At 43.8% G+C, this 17,734-nt stretch overlaps 1 protein-coding gene across 1 annotated transcript in view; it reads right to left on the bottom strand.

Moving 5' to 3' along the window:
- Positions 1–17,734, bottom strand: part of CUBN (cubilin) — a 271,724-nt gene that overhangs the window by 160,807 nt on the left and 93,183 nt on the right. Inside the window, exon 29 of the mRNA XM_060292217.1 lies at positions 13,720–13,870. Within this exon, the coding sequence (XP_060148200.1) occupies positions 13,720–13,870 (151 nt within the window). The remainder of the gene's footprint in view (positions 1–13,719; positions 13,871–17,734) is intronic.

Here is a 17,734-nt window from a genome sequence, read left to right as displayed (position 1 = left end):
AGAATAAATTTTAAATAATAAATGATGATGCCTCATCAAAATGAATGATGTATATTTTAATAGTTTTTCTATAATGTAAAAATAAAAACCTTCTCTTCTGCAGGACCTTGAGAGGAGACTCACTGGTCTGTCCAATTCCCCTCTGACATGCAAAAGGGCAGCAGGCGAAGGGGGCAGGGTCGCAAGGAGGAGTTACCAGTAAGGACTCTTTTCATGGGAGTCAGGCATGGGGTGCTATAATGAGAAACGGTAACTAGGAGCTCAGAATTTGGGAAAGCCCGACCCAAAACAAGGTTCAACTATTTCCTGCAGTACACAGGCCTCACTTTTTTTTTTTTTTAAATGGAATATAGTTGATTTACCATGTTGTATTAGTTTCAGGTGTGCAGCAAAGTGATTCAGTTATATATACATTTTTTTCTTCAGATTCTTTTCCCTTATAGGTCATTACTAAGTATCGAGTAGAGTTCCCTGTGCTATACAGTAGGTCCTTGTTGGTTATCTATTTTATATATAGTGGTGTGTCTATATTAATCCCAAACTCCTGATTTATCCCCCCCCCTTTCCCCTTTGGTAACCATAAGTTTGCTTTCTATGTCTGTGGGTCTATTTCTGTTTTGTATATAAGTTCATTTGTATCATTTTTTTTAGATTCCACATATAAGCAATATCATATGGTATTTGTCTTTGTCTGGCCTACTTCACTGCGTATGATCATCTCTAGGTCCATCCATGTTGCTGCAAATGGCATTATTTCGTTCTTTTTTATGGCTGAGTAGTATTCCATTGCATATATGTACTACATCTTCTTTATACGTTCATCTGTTGGTGGACATTTAGGTTGCTTCCATGCCTTGGCTATTGTAAATAGTGTTGCTATGAACATAGGGGTGCGTGTATCTTTTCAAATAATGTTTTTGTCTGAATATATGCCCAGGGGTCGGATTGCCTGATTTACCTATGAGACATGCAAATAATGTAATTAAAGCAATTTTGAACAGAAACTTTCAGGTTAGGTTGGAATGGAGGTGGAGACAGATACGAGCTCCTTAAAACGGACAAAGTTGTCTTATGGTGACCATGGCACGTATAAGAACCACAAAAAGTCAGCAATTCCTGGTTTGGTTTTACCAGTTAATCCCCCAACAGTCTAAAAGTGCGTGGCACAGTCCCAAGGTATAGGAGAAAGGCAAGTGATAGGTATCCATCCTAAGAGAGAAGACTAAAGTCAGGTCAACACCCTCTCCGAAGACAAAGCCATGAGTGGGGCGCCCAAATTCACCTGATCTTAAGGATTTGCAGATTCATATTCTGGGGGATTTTGTGGGTTAGACTGATTCTGTGAGGACAGAGAGGGCACCAGCTGGAGCAATCAGGAGATTAAATCAGAGACCAAAACCAGGTAATGTAAAGGCCAAGGAATGGGAAATTCTCCAGAGGAAAAAGAAAGAAGACAAAGCAGGTAACTCCAGGAGAGGGGAAAGTTGTCAAAGCTGCAGAACCTCCTGTATTGGCTTGAATAATGTCCCCCAGAAATCATGTCCGCCTGGAACCTGTGAACATGACCTTATTTGGAAATAGGGTCTTTGCAGATGTTATGAAGTTAAGATGAGGTCATACTGGATTAGAGGGGGGCTGAAATTCAATATAATTGATGCCCTTCTAAGAAGTGAGAGATTTGGGCACAGACACACAAAAGGAAGAGGGGCCATATGAAGACTGAGAAAGAGACTGAAGTTACACATGGACAAACCAAGGAAAGCCAAGGATGGCCAGCAACCAACAGAAGCTGGACGTGGCAAGGAAGGATTCTTCTCTAGAGCCTTCGAAGGGATGGCTCTGCTGATACCTTGATTTTCGACTTTGAGACTCCAGAACTGTGAAAAAATAAATTTCTGTTGTTTTAAGCTACCCAGTTGTGGTATTTTGTTACAGTAGGCCTAGGAAGTGAGGCGGGTCCTCTCCTGGGTTATAGACCTCACATGGCAGAAGGGGTGAGGGGTCCCTCTGGGGCTTCCTTTATAAGGGCACTAATCCCAACCATGAGGTCTTTACACTCATGACCTGATCACCTCCCAGATGCCCCATTCCTAATACTATCATTTTAGGGGTTAGGTTTCAACACATGAATTTTGAGGGGACATAAACGTTCAGACTCAGCACAAAGTCTATTGTTGAGAAAGCTAGAGACAAACTTAAGCTCAGTATCACATTAGGAGAAGCCAACTCAAGGGTTTAGGGTGAGGGTTCAGAAAGTTTCATCTTCCATAGGGATTTCATCCCAGACCCAGACTTTGTGATAATCATTTTGTCTAAATGTATTCCATACAGTAATGGATACGGAGTAGAGCTATCTACTTTCAGTGGTAGGGACAAAAAAAAAAAAAAAAGAGTGAAAGAATAAGGTCATAACATGCAGTTAATGACTTGGAAAATAGATATAAGGATGCAAGGAGCTCAAAACTCAATGCCAACCACAGTTATAAAATGACTTTTAAATTACCATGTAAGATGTCACATTAATATTCAAAATTAATATTTTCATAGCCATCAGACTCTCTGAGATGTTCTGAATCTGAATATTGAAGTGTTTCACCTTAGTATACCATTAAAAAGACATGAACCCAATGTACCCATATTTTAGGACTCTTTACATAATATAAATTTTAATTTCCTTTATATGAAAGTTTAAAAATCTTTCCTTTTGACCCAAACAAGTATAGTTGATCTTGGCATCTTTTCATTTTGATTAACTATATCCTTTTTCATCTAATCTACTCATTCCAACCAAGTTGAAAAATGGTTTCCCAGTAGAAATTCTTTGCTTACAATTCAGGAGAAATCAATCAATCATTCTCTCTCTCTTATACATTTTTGTAATTATTGAAGGTTTCTGAACAAAATATATAAAAACACCTTCCAAGGAAATGAAATGAGACCAAGGCAGCTGGACTAATTTCCCCTAAAGTAAGTAGTCATGCATAAGACTACCAAGAGCTACTTCATGAAATCCCCCAAACAGGCAAAGACAGAGGAAACATGTTCTCTTTATGTGATTTCCAAGTTCAACACTCATACTAAGTATTCATTCAAATCCGGCTTTGTTTCTATTTATTTCATTTATTTTTTTGGGCATGCTGCACAGCTTGTAGGATCTTAGTTCCCCGACCAGGGATTGAACCCGGGCCTTTGGCAGTAAAAGGGCCGAGTTCTAACCACTGGACTGCCAGGGAAGTCCCTCTTTCCATTTAATTATTTTGGTACACAGTGTGTTTGCAGGGAGAGAAGCTCACTGCCTCCCCACAGGGCTCTGCGTCACCCACCCTCACCCACCCCCATTCCTCCTCTCACCCCCCCCAACCCCCAGCCTTTCTTCCACAGCAAGGTTGCCCCTGATGGACCAATGGACAAGTGTAGGCAGCACCATGCCAACGGTCGTGGTGTCCCCTGACCCTCCAAGCTCTGTCCAAGCCTGAGCCATGAGACGATGTTCTGTGATGACAATAGGAAGGGTGCTGGTCCCTCACAGGACACATGCCTCGGGCGTCCAGTCAGCCCACGTCCCCTCTGACTGGGATCCTGAATTAACCAAACCCTCAAGCGCTCCACCCTCGTCCAACCAATCTATTATGGGGTAGCTATCCTTCGCTTTAATAGCAGTTCTCTTGTAAGCTCTTTTGCATAACTAAGCCATGGTAACAGATTAGATGATCTCTGTGGTCTATCCCAGCTCAAACTGTATGATTACAGCAACCATATGTAGCCACTCCAGAGAAAGAACACTTTACGAATGAGGAATAAAGCAGATACTGTGTTGAAGGACAGACAAGCAAACTCAGCTATTTTGAACTAGTTGTTGGCTAAGTACTGCGCTTCACCCCCATCATTGCTATGGATGAAGGAGCTGTGCAATTCAGTGGGGAGACCTTGGAACTGGAACATTATTTACTTGGGAAAGACAGCACACGTTCTTTCAAAAACAGCCATTATCCTCAGTGGGAATTTAGCTGCAAAATTACCTGCTATAAGCTCTGACCTTCTCTGCGTTGCAATATCATCTCATCTTTTTTGCAATGAAAAATTGTGGGGAAAAATCATTTGCTTGTAGGCAGAGTGCAGCTGTGTAAACACTTGGGAGTTCGACACCACACACTTGGTTGTGTGTCCTCATTCCCTCTTTGAGTTTGGGGAAGTTACTTGACTTCTCTGACTCCTCCCTCAGTTTTCTTACCCATAATATGTGGACGACGATGCTGATTTCAGAGTATTATTAGGAGAAGACAAGAGATCGTATATTTAAAATGCTGGCCAAAGGCCCAGCACATGGCAGAAAGATAACACCAACTTTTCCAAAATTATAATATCAACATTTTAAATAATTACTTGGTCCAGTAGTAATAAATGAGGTGTCAATTAAGTCAGTGCACCAAGCATTTAAATCATATTTTCGTTCGCTCTTAACATGGTCACGAGGTTTTATTTTTATCACCATTAACGTCTTAAAATAAATGTAAAATGACATTTAGGTAGTATTGATAAATCTGTATTATTTAGCCTATGAGTAGTCTGAAAGTATAACTAGAAGGAGAAAAAAATCAGGGATAAGGTATATCAATGTCATCACTTATACAGAGAACACAGAATTAGGTTAAATTAGGTTAGGTTAAATTAGGTTAAATTACTAGAATGTAATTACTATCTTATACCAGAGATTCATTCTTAGTTTTGTGAGTCAAGGCCACGGAAGGCTGGCTTCAGTTTCTCTGAATATCCAGCGGCATATCCAAAAAAACAAGTCCTCGGATACATAATGTCAGAGATAAGTACGGCATTATTTAAGTAAACGCTCAAAAAGAGAAATCTCTGGGGACAAAAATTATGTTCTACACTGAACACCGTGTTTATTCTGTGTTGGTTTAGTCATTTGGGGCTAAATTTGAAACTGTGGAAAAAAATGCGTGGTTTCTTTTTGCACTTTGTACAGAAAAGTGTGGAATCCCCTGGAAAGTATGTGCAGTATCTATCAGGGGTGTTGTTGCTAAGGAACCAGAACACAAACAGAAGGTTCGAGAAAGCCCTTCTTTTTGGCCCAAGTCTCAAGGACTATTACAAATTGTGCAATATATGATTTGGGAAGGTCATGGTTGTTTGAGGGTTACTTTTTTCTTTTCATAACTGTTTGAAAGAGGAGCAATGGAAATAGAGCTCAACCTCTGCAAACGGTAGTGACGTGGGAATTGGGATGCCAGACTCCTAAAAGGTTGCCACTGGATACGAGACTCAGAGCCAACATTACATGAAGGTCAACTCTGTGTGTCTGTATTTTCCTTTGTCGTCAAGGAGGCAAATAATGTCAGAACTTAGCTTTTCCGCTCATAGTGAAATGTCTGCCTAGGTTTAATGCTGCCTCTGGTTACTAGGACCTTGCTGGAAAAATTGTGAAACCAAGGCAAAAAGAACTGCAGGATTTTCTTAGTACGTGATCATCCCACTTTTACAAATTTATAAACAGATTTTTTTTTACATTAGCATCATCCATTAAGAACTTTTTTCCAATAAAGATGTTAAGTGAGAACTCGCCATAAATAAAAATCAGACACAGTATCATAATACAGCAATCTGTGCTTTGGTTCTCCACGAAGACTGTACTCGCTTTCAGTCTCCAGGCTTAAACGTTCTCTAAGAGTAACACAAAGGTGAAAGTCCAAAATATCAAATAGGCTGAAGTGGCCAGAATAAATAGGACGGGATAGAGCATGTATAAGTGTGAGAGAAAGCCTAATTAGCAGTTAGGGAAATAACTTTTAAATTAGACAGAACTAATGTTTCTTAAAAGCTTCTCTTTTACTGAAATTTTGACCCACACTGAACAAGATTTCTTTATCTCATATCACACAACATCATAAAACAATCACAGGAGTCTATGTTTTCCCCCATCTGTCTTTACCAAGAGCCTGCTTACAGATTTACTGAACAAAGGGCACATTCTCGATCGCAGCTGAAGTTACCTTAGAGGCAGAGTGGGAGAGGTGTTTTACTACTTCTTTCTCTGTGACCTTCTATCACTGCCCAGCAGGAAGTGACACTAGGAGAGAGAAAGGTCTCTGCCTGAGACTGAGGACCAGACTGCGTGATTCACACCCTGGCCTCATGAGCCTGCCGCAGAGTCTCTGCTGACCACAATTCAAAAGCCACTTTCCTGGGGCTTCCCTGGTGGCGCAGTGGTTGAGAGTCCGCCTGCCGATGCAGGGGACGCGGGTTCGTGCCCCGGTCCGGGAAGATCCCACATGCCGCGGAGCGGCTGGGCCCGTGAGCCATGGCCGCTGAGCCTGCGCGTCCGGAGCCTGTGCTCCGCAACGGGAGAGGCCACAGCAGTGAGAGGCCCGCGTACCGCAAGAAAAAAAAAAAAAAAAATCACTTTCCTGCCGAGCGCCTCCAGGTTCCCGTGAATGTTTGCATGGTGAGGAGCAGGGCTCGGGACAGACACGGGAAATAAAAGCCAAGTTCTCGCGATGGCTCCCATCAACTGGTCTTCGACAACTTGTCCTGCCTCACCTTCTATCCTCCTTTTAGCTCCGTATTTCTCAATCGTGTTCATTATTGCCCTTCTAAGGAGGCTTTTTGGATATTTTTTCCCGATTGCTCAAATAATTTAATATCACAGATATAATATATATCTGCCGTGTACTCTCTGTATGAGTGCTTTATACATGAAGCATAAAATATTTTCACCCTCCCAAGAAGCAATTCTCACCCCCTTGGTGTGGGCGCTGGGAGCGTGTGCTTTAGCCGAAATACTTACGGTTGAAAGCCTTTGCCATAATCAACCCAAGCCTCCCTGCTTCTACTTAGAAATGCCTCCCTCTCCCAGAGATTTGACTGATTCTTATTTATTCTTTAAAACTCGGCTCAAGTATCAAATCGGCCTGGAGGGCCTCTCAAAGTCCCTGCGGCCAGCCTAGGTCTCCTCCCCGGCCCCCCAGCATCATGGATCATGGATTCTGCCCTTGCTTTGTCTGTCTCCGCTACTACTGACCAACTCCCTGAAGTCAAGGATGCTGTCTCCTTCTTCTCTGTTATGGGCTGAATTGTGTCTCCCCCAAAATTAACACACTGAAGCCCTAACCTCCAGTACCTCAGAATGTGACTGCGTTCGGACATTGGGCTACTACGGCAGGGATGAAGCCAGTATAAGGCTCCTAGAATGGACCCTAGTCCAATCCAACTGGCCTCCTTATATGAATAGCAAATTTGGACACACAGAGCCATCAGTAGATTCACACAGACAAAGCCACGTAAGGACACAGCGAGAAGGCTGCAGTCTGCAAGCCAAACAGAGGGGCCTCAGGAGAAACCAAACCTGCTGACACCTGATCTTGGACTTCCAGCCTCCAGAACTGTGAGAAATAAACTTCTGATGTTTAAGCTACTCAAGCTGGTATTCTGTTATGGCAGCCTGAGAAAACAAATACACTCTCTACATTTTATAAACGCCAAGCCCAGAACCCGGTCATGAATAAATATATTCTGGTTGGTTGGTTGAATGAATGACTGAATGAAAACATGTCCTCAATACATATCACAGAGGCCCCAAGTAATCACTAACACAAGATGCAGAACCACAAACTGTTCTTTGAATTACAAAAGATAAAACCTTTGTCCTCAAAGGGTGAGCCTCCCAGAAACCCCAGCACAGATACTCTAAATCACAAAAGGAATAAAAAACGACAAATTAGATGGAATTCCCCTGAAAGACCAACAATAGCAAAGACTACTGAAATGCCCATGTGAGGAGGGAAAGAACTGAGGGAAGGTTTACGAGAAATGTTGCTGACCTCAAGGAGGTTCTTTGCCAGGGCTCTCAAAATGCATCTTTTAGAAGCGCTTTGATACCGTGCTGCGTCTCCACAGGTGGTCAAGAAAGCGCTGGCTCATGTTCAAACCAAGCCAGCCATGCAGGATCCGGATACAGTTTTTATAAACCCCGAGCTGATCTCTGAAAAACCCTCAAGGCTTGAGAAATCTCGTTAATAGATGAAAAGATGAGAAAATGGAACCAGCCCCCATTCAAGAGGCTGATGTCATCTATCTCCCCAGAGAAAAGGCCACTCTCTCCTTTGTGAAAGCCCAGGGTGACATCACCCCCTGATCCATGCACTTCGCCCTTCCTCTGCTGTTCCCAGTTCAGGGGTTTTCTCCCTTTGCAAATGTCACCCTTTCACTCACAAAGCTCCTTGACCTTGCATTTTGCCGGATTCCACTGCCAAGTGAAAGAGGGCCCCTGGGAGGCGTGATCAGAAGAGGCGAGGGCTTTGTGCAGCTGGCCGGGAGGCCCTATTCACGCAGCTCGCAGAAAGTTCTATATTCCCTTCAGCAACCCAGATGCAGGTCCCCGAGGCCAGGCCAAATGCAGCCCCCAGACAATGCTGTCAGCGCTGAATACCGCACACCGTTTAGCCAGACAGGGCAACTGTGGCCATTTCTTCCTTTGCAGAGTGGGATTCTCTTTGATGCTTTGCATAAAGGCGACGCAGTGTGGTTAATCTCACACCCGCAACACAACTCTAAAGAAGTACCCACAAAGAAAGCCCGACTGTAGGTCCATTTTCTCAAAGCAAATAGAAGATCTGTGTGGGTGACAGAGAGGCACGTTTTGTGAGCGGGTTTATTTATTAATTGGCCTCACGAACGAAGCACATGGGGAGCCTCCTCGGCAGCAACGGTCAGGAAATGATGCCACTGCAGACTCTGAACTTGCAACGAAGAGGCTTTTGGACTTCTCACTGCATAGTTTGGAAGAGACTGGGAGGGGAAAGAGGGTCTGAAAGGAGATTTGATTCTAGTGAAAAGAGGCTCAGAGTTTAAAGGCACTTTCTCTGGCCCGTGCGGAAGAGCAGCTTCCCGGCCAGTGTCAGCCTGGGTGTCCCGGCCCAGCGCTGGAGCCTGACTCTGAGATGTGGATCTGAAGAGGCTGTGCTCAGACGACGTTTCTGAATTACCTACACAGACACACTTGCGTGTGCACGCAGGCACATTCAGGAATATTTCTCTTTAATTTAAAATTGAGACTAATTTTTAAGTGTATTCTGGACCTTGTATCTTTAATATTTAGTTATGAATATTATTATGAATATTACTTATTGAATATTTTGTATTCAGATCCCACAACATGCCACGTTGCTTCAGTGCTTCCAGATGCTACTCAAAACTCATTTCTCTGTAAGTCAAAGACAAATGTTGTGTAATATTGCTTACACGTGGAATCTAAAAAACACAACAAATTAGTGACTATAACCAAAAAAGAACAGATTCACAGATAGAGAGAACTAACTACCGGTTACCAGTGGGGGGGGGAGGGGCAGTATAGGGGTGGGAGTGGAAGGTACAAACTATTGGGTGTAGCACAGGCTCAAGGATGTGTTGTACAACACGGGGAAGACAGCCAATATTTTGTAATAACTGTACATGGAAAGTAACCTTTAAAATTGTATAAAAATAAATTTTTAAATGACAAGAAAAAAAAAGGAACTGAAAACCAACATTTTATTTCAAGTAAACATGTTTTTTTGGTATGCACATGTGATACTTCAAGGTCATAAATGCTTCAAAGCTCAACGTCCAGATAATCTCCCAAATAAAGATGCATAAAAAGAAGAAAAAACTTATATTCTCTGAAATCTGAAGGGTTTACGGAAAAGAGAGGGTACGAGCCCGTCCCTGCCCGAGCCCCTAACAGCGAGGGACCCAAAGGCCACTGCTTCACTCTCCGGACCCTCCTGCTGGATCTGTGACACTGGACTCCAGCCGCCCTGGCCGTGTGGATCCCCACGCGCACCATGCCCCCTCCCACCACAGGGTCTTTCTTCTACTAGGAACCCTTTTCCTTCTCCTATTTGCCTCCTTAGCTCCTGCTTATTCTTCGATTTTAGTTCCGAAGTTGCACCCTCATGCAGGACTGCCCTGGCCTCCTGTGCAGGTTGAATCCCCTTTTGTATGCTCCTGTGGCGTCATCACAAGGGGCACTATTTATGTGCCCCTTGGCTGGATGGCTCCTTCCCCCAGTCGCCTGTGAGCTCCCAGAGTGTAGGAACCAGGCCTGGGGCAGGAGTCACACACTAACAGTTCCTTAGTATCTCTGGAAGGAACACAGGGATGACTAGAAATCGGATTTATGTCTTCAGGTTACCAACAACAGGTGAGAAATGAGGGAACCTCTTCCATTGGAGGCCTCCTCCCTGACCCTTCTCTTTTCTGTCGGCCCCTCTTCTCGGCTGTCTCGAGTTACAGACGTAGTTCAAACGCTGAGTATAAACTCAGCATTGCGTGGCTATAGTATATGACAGTTAATTTTGCACAGATCTAGACAACTAACAGTCTCCTTCCAGAAGGTTCTTCCCAAGCATAATTTACATCTAGTGGCACAGAGTTAAAAAAAAAAAAATTATTCAGTTCTGGTCCTATCTGGCAAAATTTTGTTGCACAACTCTGGTTCCAAGCTTAGCAAGTTTTCAGCAATTGGGAGTAAGTTTTGAAATAGTAAACAGGTTACGAGAATAGACAGAGGATGTCTTTGACTCTCCCAAATGAAGACAGATTCCAAATGGGACTGGAAGAAAAAAATTTTCCCAACCAAAACTCAAAGCCGTGCCTAGTGTGTTGGCTGGAGAAACCCAGTCGTCCAGGGTAGCCAATAATGACTATGAAGTCCTTAGTGTGGCCTTGGACTAGTACGGCTACAACGGCCTGGAGGGGAGAGGAAGCAGCGCACTGAGGAGAAAGATATCACCAGCAAAATAAATTGCTTCTCCTAAAATGCTCCGTCCTAGCGGCATGGCAGAATTACTTAGGGAGATTTTCAAAATTAGCAGTAGTCAAGGTCCCACCGCAGACCAATGGAATCCTATCTCCTGGGTTGGAACCCAGGCACCGGTACTTGTGAAAACTCCCAGGCAATTCCTGCGTGTATCTCGGGCTGAGGACGGTGCCCCTAGGCCCCGAGCCTCGGTCTCCTGGTTGGCATTTCTTACTTCCCACTCTCTGACTCAGTGTCAGTAGGATAAGGGCTGGGGCCCCCGTGAGAAAAAACCTCACCGCTTCAGAGTTTAGAGAAGAGAAAGCTCTCCGAGTGTGGTCTACAGAGACATGCCAATGGCATCACCTGGGAGCTTTTCAGAAATGCAGATCCATGGGCCTTACCTCAGCCCCCACATCAGGATCTGCATCCTAACAAGATCCCCAGTGACGCATATCCACGTGGAAGCTTGAGAAACACCGTTCTGGAAAATACCCTTTGCCCTTCAGAATCTGGGCCATGTCCCAAGATTTTCCTGTTTCTTCTAGGTCTTTCCACACTGTCTCCAGTTCCCTCAGAGCCAGGCTATTTCTGAATCACACAATACCAGAGACGGGCTGTATTACAGAGACGACTCAGTCCAGCTCCTTCATTTCATAGATCAATAAATTGACATTCCAAGGTTAACTCTACCTATTTGATGAAAAGGACAACCCCGAACTTCCACAAGCTTAATTATCAAAGCTCATACACTTTGGGAATTTATAATCTGTATTTCAAGTTATAAGTAGCTGTGGATTACCACTGAATATTTTTAAATACTGAAAAACCCTATACGTATATTTTAACGAAATATACTCAGGCTCCAGTTCATAATAATAGAATGTCGTACACTCTCAAGTATATGATAGGGTTCTCCAGTTGTGTAAAGTGCTGCAATGCATATAATACCTGTACTATGACGTTAAAAACCCTCAACACACATTCACATATGCTCACCCTGGGCTCACCCCTGATTGTGACAGCAGGACCACCGTTCAGAATGTCTGTGTGTGATTCCAGGTGAAACACGGCAACTCCACTCCTCCTTCAAGCTGACTGAATCATAGTAGTGAGCCCTAAGGTCTTGGCCTAGAACTGCTTGTGCAATATTCACGAGGACTATATTTTTCAGGTCTAGATCACTCTAGGAGAGTGGTCCTCAACTGTACTCGCCAGGGGGACTAGTTAGGACACAGATTATTGGGCTTCCCTTCAGAGTTTGCCATTCCATAGTTCTGGGATGGGGCCTGAGAATTTGCATTTCTCACAAATTCTACTGCTGCTTTGGGGGACCAGGGTTTGAGAAGCACTGCCTGCGGTCCTCTGCCTTTCGACTGGCCCACATGAGGTCAGTCTAGAAGTTTCAGAACTTGCGCTTAAAACGAATTTTCATCTTCAGAGGAGTGGTGATCCCTACCTGTTTCTGGAACCACCAGTGCGTAGGCAGGCTTTCACCTGCCCCTACTCGTTTGGCAGATGTGACCCCTGTCTTTGGCTTAGTGCATCACTGGCTCAAGCTTTCTGCTCGGGTCCCCCTCACAGCCCAGTCCTCTCCCTCCCCCTTCTCTCTCTGATCGACCCTCCTTCCTTCCCTTCTATCCCCGTCACTCCTTCTCTGCTCAGTGTCAGGGTGAGTCTTAAATCTCATTCTGTTCCACTCCCCCGAGAGACTCCATCGCACCCTGTGACCTGCTTGCCACACCCAGGCACAGGCCTTCACCCCTAGAAACTTCCTTCTGCTTCCTCCTTTCTCGTAAGCAATTTACGGCTGCACCTCCTGAAGCAGTTACCCAAATCCTGTCCACGTGGACTTCACTTCTGGTCTTAACTCCAACAGGATTCAACTCTCCAAGGGCCACCAACGTCTGAGAAAACTTTCTGAGGCTGGGCACTAGATTACCACGCAGGTTCTGCGGCAGGAGATAGATGGGCCCCAGGCTGAGCAGCTGGAAGCTGTCCCTTGTGGACAGACGCTCCATGATAAAGAGAATGGAAGGAGCAAGGAGGAGCTGAGCCCTGCTTGGAGAGAAGATAGAGAGACCATATATTCCCCATTCTTTCTTTTTGCGGTACGCGGGCCTCTCACTGCTGTGGCCTCTCCCGTTGCGGAGCACAGGCTCCGGACGCGCAGGCTCAGCGGCCATGGCTCACGGGCCCAGCCGCTCCGCGGCATGTGGGATCTTCCCGGACCGGGTCACGAACCCGTGTCCCCTGCACCGGCAGGCGGACTCTCAACCACTGCGCCTAGGGAAGCCCTATTTCCCATTCTTGAGGTCAAGGAGACCTCGCAAACTACACATGCACAGAAAGGGTCCTCAGGACTCGGAGAAGGGAGGGGGCACCAGACCATAATATGTTCAGACCATAATATGTCAACTTCCCAGAGACCCTTGAGCTGAAATCCACCTTTGCTAAGCAGTGCAGGCGCACACAGGGGAGGGCCCCGAGTCAGACCAAATACGGACTCAGAGCCAGACAGAGCAAGATGATTGGCCAGAGGAGACCCGGAAGAACTGCCCCATATAAGTGATTTAAACGACCCCAGAGGCACAGCTCTCTCTCTCAACCTAAGCCCACCCGTGCTTTCTCCACACGTATTCCTCTCCTAATAAACACTTTACCTGCTTCACTGTTTTCCACCTCTTTCTTAAAATTCTTTTTACAAAGCAGACGAGAGCCGGGGCAGCACCGCGGCCTGGGTTCAATCCCTAGTTGAGGAACTGAGATCCCGCTTCAAGTTGCCACAGCCATGGGCACCCCACAGCCACCGAAGATCAGTTCTACTATTCGTGAATGGTACTGTTTCCAAATATAGAATTGCAAAGGGAACGGTTCTTGGTCAAATAGCAACTACCAAATACAACTGAGATCAGCAGAGGGCTTACCTTGGATGAACCACTGCATCTGGAATCCTTTCTCATGGTAACCGACCCCGTCGGTATAAAACAGCACTTGAAGCTTGGAGCCCGTGGTGCTCCCTGAAGGTGGAATGTCTGCTCCACAATAGCGCCCCATGCGCCGTGGGCCATCATACAGCTGCAATCAGAGAGAGACCTCCCAGTGTGAAAACCTACAAGGCTTGTCAGATGGAAAAAGCAAAGTCCACTCGTGCAGCAAAAGCTGTTCCTTGCTTCAAAAGTTACGGGTAAATATCCTGAGGTGGGTTGAGTGCAAATTAAAAATAGATAATTATATACAGAGAGGTCCCTCCAAATTATTGGTTGGCCAAAAAGTTCACTTTGGCCAACCCAATATAATCCAGGCACAGAAGAAGGAAATGCTGGGCCAGGGGAGATGGGTTCACATATGAATCACACGTGAGAGATGTTCAGTGAATAACAGTATTGTAACTGTAAGCTATAAATTTTTAAAATAAATACTATCTATAAACAATTAGACATTTTGGAAAACTCTGAAAGGAAGATACAAAAATTAATCCCACTGAAGAGAACCACAGTTAATATTTTGTTAATACCAGAAGCTTCTCTTACCAACATTTTTTTCATTTGTTTGTATACGTACATACACACATACGTGTGCAGGGGAATATGTGCGTGTATCAAGTTGGGCTACACATTAAATGGTGTTCCCTGCTTTTCACTAAATAGTCTATGCAAACATTTTTAATAGTGGCACAAAATACTACGAATATGCTGTATTTTTTTTTTTATAAATTTATTTATTTATTTTTATTTTTGGCTGTGTTGGGTGTTCGTTTCTGTGTGAGGGCTTTCTCTGGTTGTGGCGAGTGGGGGCCACTCTTCATTGCAGTGTGCAGGCCTCTCACTGTCGTAGCCTCTCTTGTTGTGGAGCACAGGCTGCAGACGCGCAGGCTCAGTAGTTGTGGCCCACGGGCCCAGTTGCTCTATGTGGGATCTTCCCAGACCAGGGCTCGAACCCATGTCCCCTGCATTGGCAGGCAGATTCTCAACCGCTGCGCCACCAGGGAAGCCCTCTGTTCCGAATATGCTGTATTTACATTATAATTCTACTGTTGTTCACTTAGGATATTTCCAGTCTGGGGGCCAATAAATATAAGTCTTTGCCTGATAGTTTAAATTTCTCTTAGGAAAGATACCTATAAAGGGAATGAATTAAAGACCATGATCTTTCATGGCTCTGGATATATATTTTTAAACTTCTTACCAGAAAGTTTATACCAATTTATTCTCTCACCAGCAGTTTATGGAAATATTTTATGACTGCCATTATTTTAAAAACTGGGGCTAATAGTGAAAATTTGTTTTCTTTTTGTAATTGTCTTAAGTTGTTACTTTGGGGTTGAAGTTTCTTTCATGTTTACTGGGCATTTCTTTTTCTTTTCTTGCAACTTTTCTGCTGAGGTCTTTGCCCATTTCCCGACTGAGGTACTTATACATCCTGTTGGGTACCTTTTATCTGCCTAATTTCATCAGATACATATCTCCAAACTAAAAAAATAAACACCTTTGCCATATCTCTTCAATTGGTAAAAATAATGATAATCCAAAAAGATTGGCTTCCTCATGACTCAGGCCACTACATTTTCTTTTAATCTCCAAATGTCCACATGAAATGCTTTGTTCCAGTTACCCTTGGGATGAGCTGCCCATTATAAAAAAAATGGAAAATGTCTGATCATGCACTTCCTTTATTATTCTCTTGGCGAGTACACACGTGTGAGTGTATGTGCTTGTGTGTGTCTGTATGTAAATGTATCATCTGGATTCAGTAAATTCCACACTGACCAAATTATTTTTATTTATTGAAATGTTATCATAGAAAATACTGTTTGAAGCATGCTGATTTGAGCATGGAAAGCTTCTTAATCAGATTCTACAAAGCCCCTCCACGGAGCCTTCCCTAATCCCTGTAGCTGGTCATAAATTAGTTTTCCTTTGAAACCCCTCAGCTTTTCATTTGTGCTTCTTTGTGGAAATGGGCACATTCTGGTGATGGGCATGTGTGTCTCTCTCCCCTACTGATTACGAGTTTCCTTAGAGCCCAGACTACCTCTTACATCCCCTCACAGCCTAGCACAGGGCTTTGTCCAGGGCAGGTTCCCAATACAACAGCTTCAGAGAAGGAACAGAGCCATCTCCCCGACAGCTGCATTGATTTTAATGGCACTTAATCTGCATTGTTACTTTAACGCTGCACAGTTAGATACATGTTAGGGTCTTACAGTCCTAAACTTCAGCATGCTCCTTTCAGGCAGCAAAAGGTCTGCGTCCTTTGTGGCCACTCTGCAGAAGGGCCTTGTTCAAGGTCATAATAAAAATCGCAGATTTCTAAATTTGGGTCGTCTCACTGAGTTCTCAAAACGGGCAGCAGATCGGCCGTACATTTCTGTGCGACGCGGGGAAGGTCAGTTGAGATTTAAAAAGAGAAACTCAGAAGTCCATTATATCACTCACTCTTAAGTACTAAACTTAAGCATTTTATGCAAATGATAAAGATGAGGTTTAGTTTTCAGACCTGTCCCTGCAGCTTCCTTTTAATTTTTTAAATACTGCTGCTTTGGATATATGTATTTATTATCAAACTTCTAATACTGTAGGTGGTTGACAGAAGACATGAAGGGGGAGCAAAAATGAGAGAAAGAATAAAGCCACATAAAAAGAAAAGGAAACAAAAACAGCCCTCCACGCCCCGTCTCCAGACCCACCACCCACTGCAGGAGGTAGAGGGGGAAGAAGGTCTGTATGGTAACCTGTTTATTCCTAAGCTATTGCTTCACTGCAGGGTATTTATTTCAGCCACAGAGTTTCTATTAAACCTAGGGTATGAATTCCAATTCAAGACTAATTAGTACAAAAATAAACATACTGTTCTCACTGCCAAAGCATAATAAACAAGAAAACGCTCTACTGGTTTCCACTCCAAAAGGCTCATTCTAAACTTTGGATTGTACTGCAGTGACCAAAACTTTAATTACTTCATCTTTATCCAACAAAACATGAGGTAAGATCTCTCTAGAGCTATAATTGCCTTAAGCTTCGTGGATCTTCTGAAAAACTAGGTGGCAACACTTTGAGGAGCCCTAGTTTAGATGCTGTGCACGGTCATAAAGAGTATAGTGCTTTTGCCTCCCAGCTCAGTAAGGTTAAGAAACGTGACACTTTCACATGACTTGCAGGGGATGTTTTTTTCTTCCTTCCGGATGGAATTACTTCATTGAAGGAGAGTCCCTGATCCCAGTGGCTCTTAAATAACACACTGTGAATGGAATGGGGGTTGGGGGCAAAGGGAGTGGGTCTGGGGGGAACAGTGGTGAATAACAAGTAGTTTCTTTTTGCCTTTGGAGGGAAGAGAATGATACGTTGAAATAAACATCAAATAGACGTTGATGAAAATACTTACATATAATGTCAAATAAATTAATGACTTAATTAGTGTAGAAAAATACCTCTCTAGAAGAAAAAATCCCACACCCCTAATTTTATGTCTTTCTAACACTTACACTTAATTAAATCACAGGTTTTTGTTTATACTCACACAGATGGCTAAGGTCACCTCAACAATTCATTCCCTCCTTAAATTTACCACCCAAAAAGGAACAGTCATTTTTCAAAGTACACAAATACCGGTTACCGTGGAAACCAGTGGGTGCCTGCTGTTCCTGATTCTGTTTTCAGAGCAGAATGTTAACCACAGGCCATCCCAGCTGTGACTCACTGGGACTCCTGGCCAGCATGTGGCTTGGTTCCGGTAAGGGTACCATTCCCGGCTTTTAGAAAGCCCCAAGATTTACCCCATCTGAACAGTATTTGGGGCCTTGAGTCCATAGGAAGGGGACTAGCAGAAATTAAGAAGTGAAAGACTGAGATTCTTACTTTGAATATGAAGATTGAATTTGTATAACTGTGTCTAGAGGTTTGGTTTTTTTTTTAATAATTGAAATGCTGTTTACATTTTCAA

This window comes from Globicephala melas, chromosome 2, assembly GCF_963455315.2.
Source record: "Globicephala melas chromosome 2, mGloMel1.2, whole genome shotgun sequence".
NCBI classification, from domain to species: Eukaryota; Metazoa; Chordata; class Mammalia; order Artiodactyla; family Delphinidae; genus Globicephala; species Globicephala melas.
Note: the sequence above shows the minus strand (reverse complement) of the source record. Positions and strands in the feature narration are given on the sequence as shown.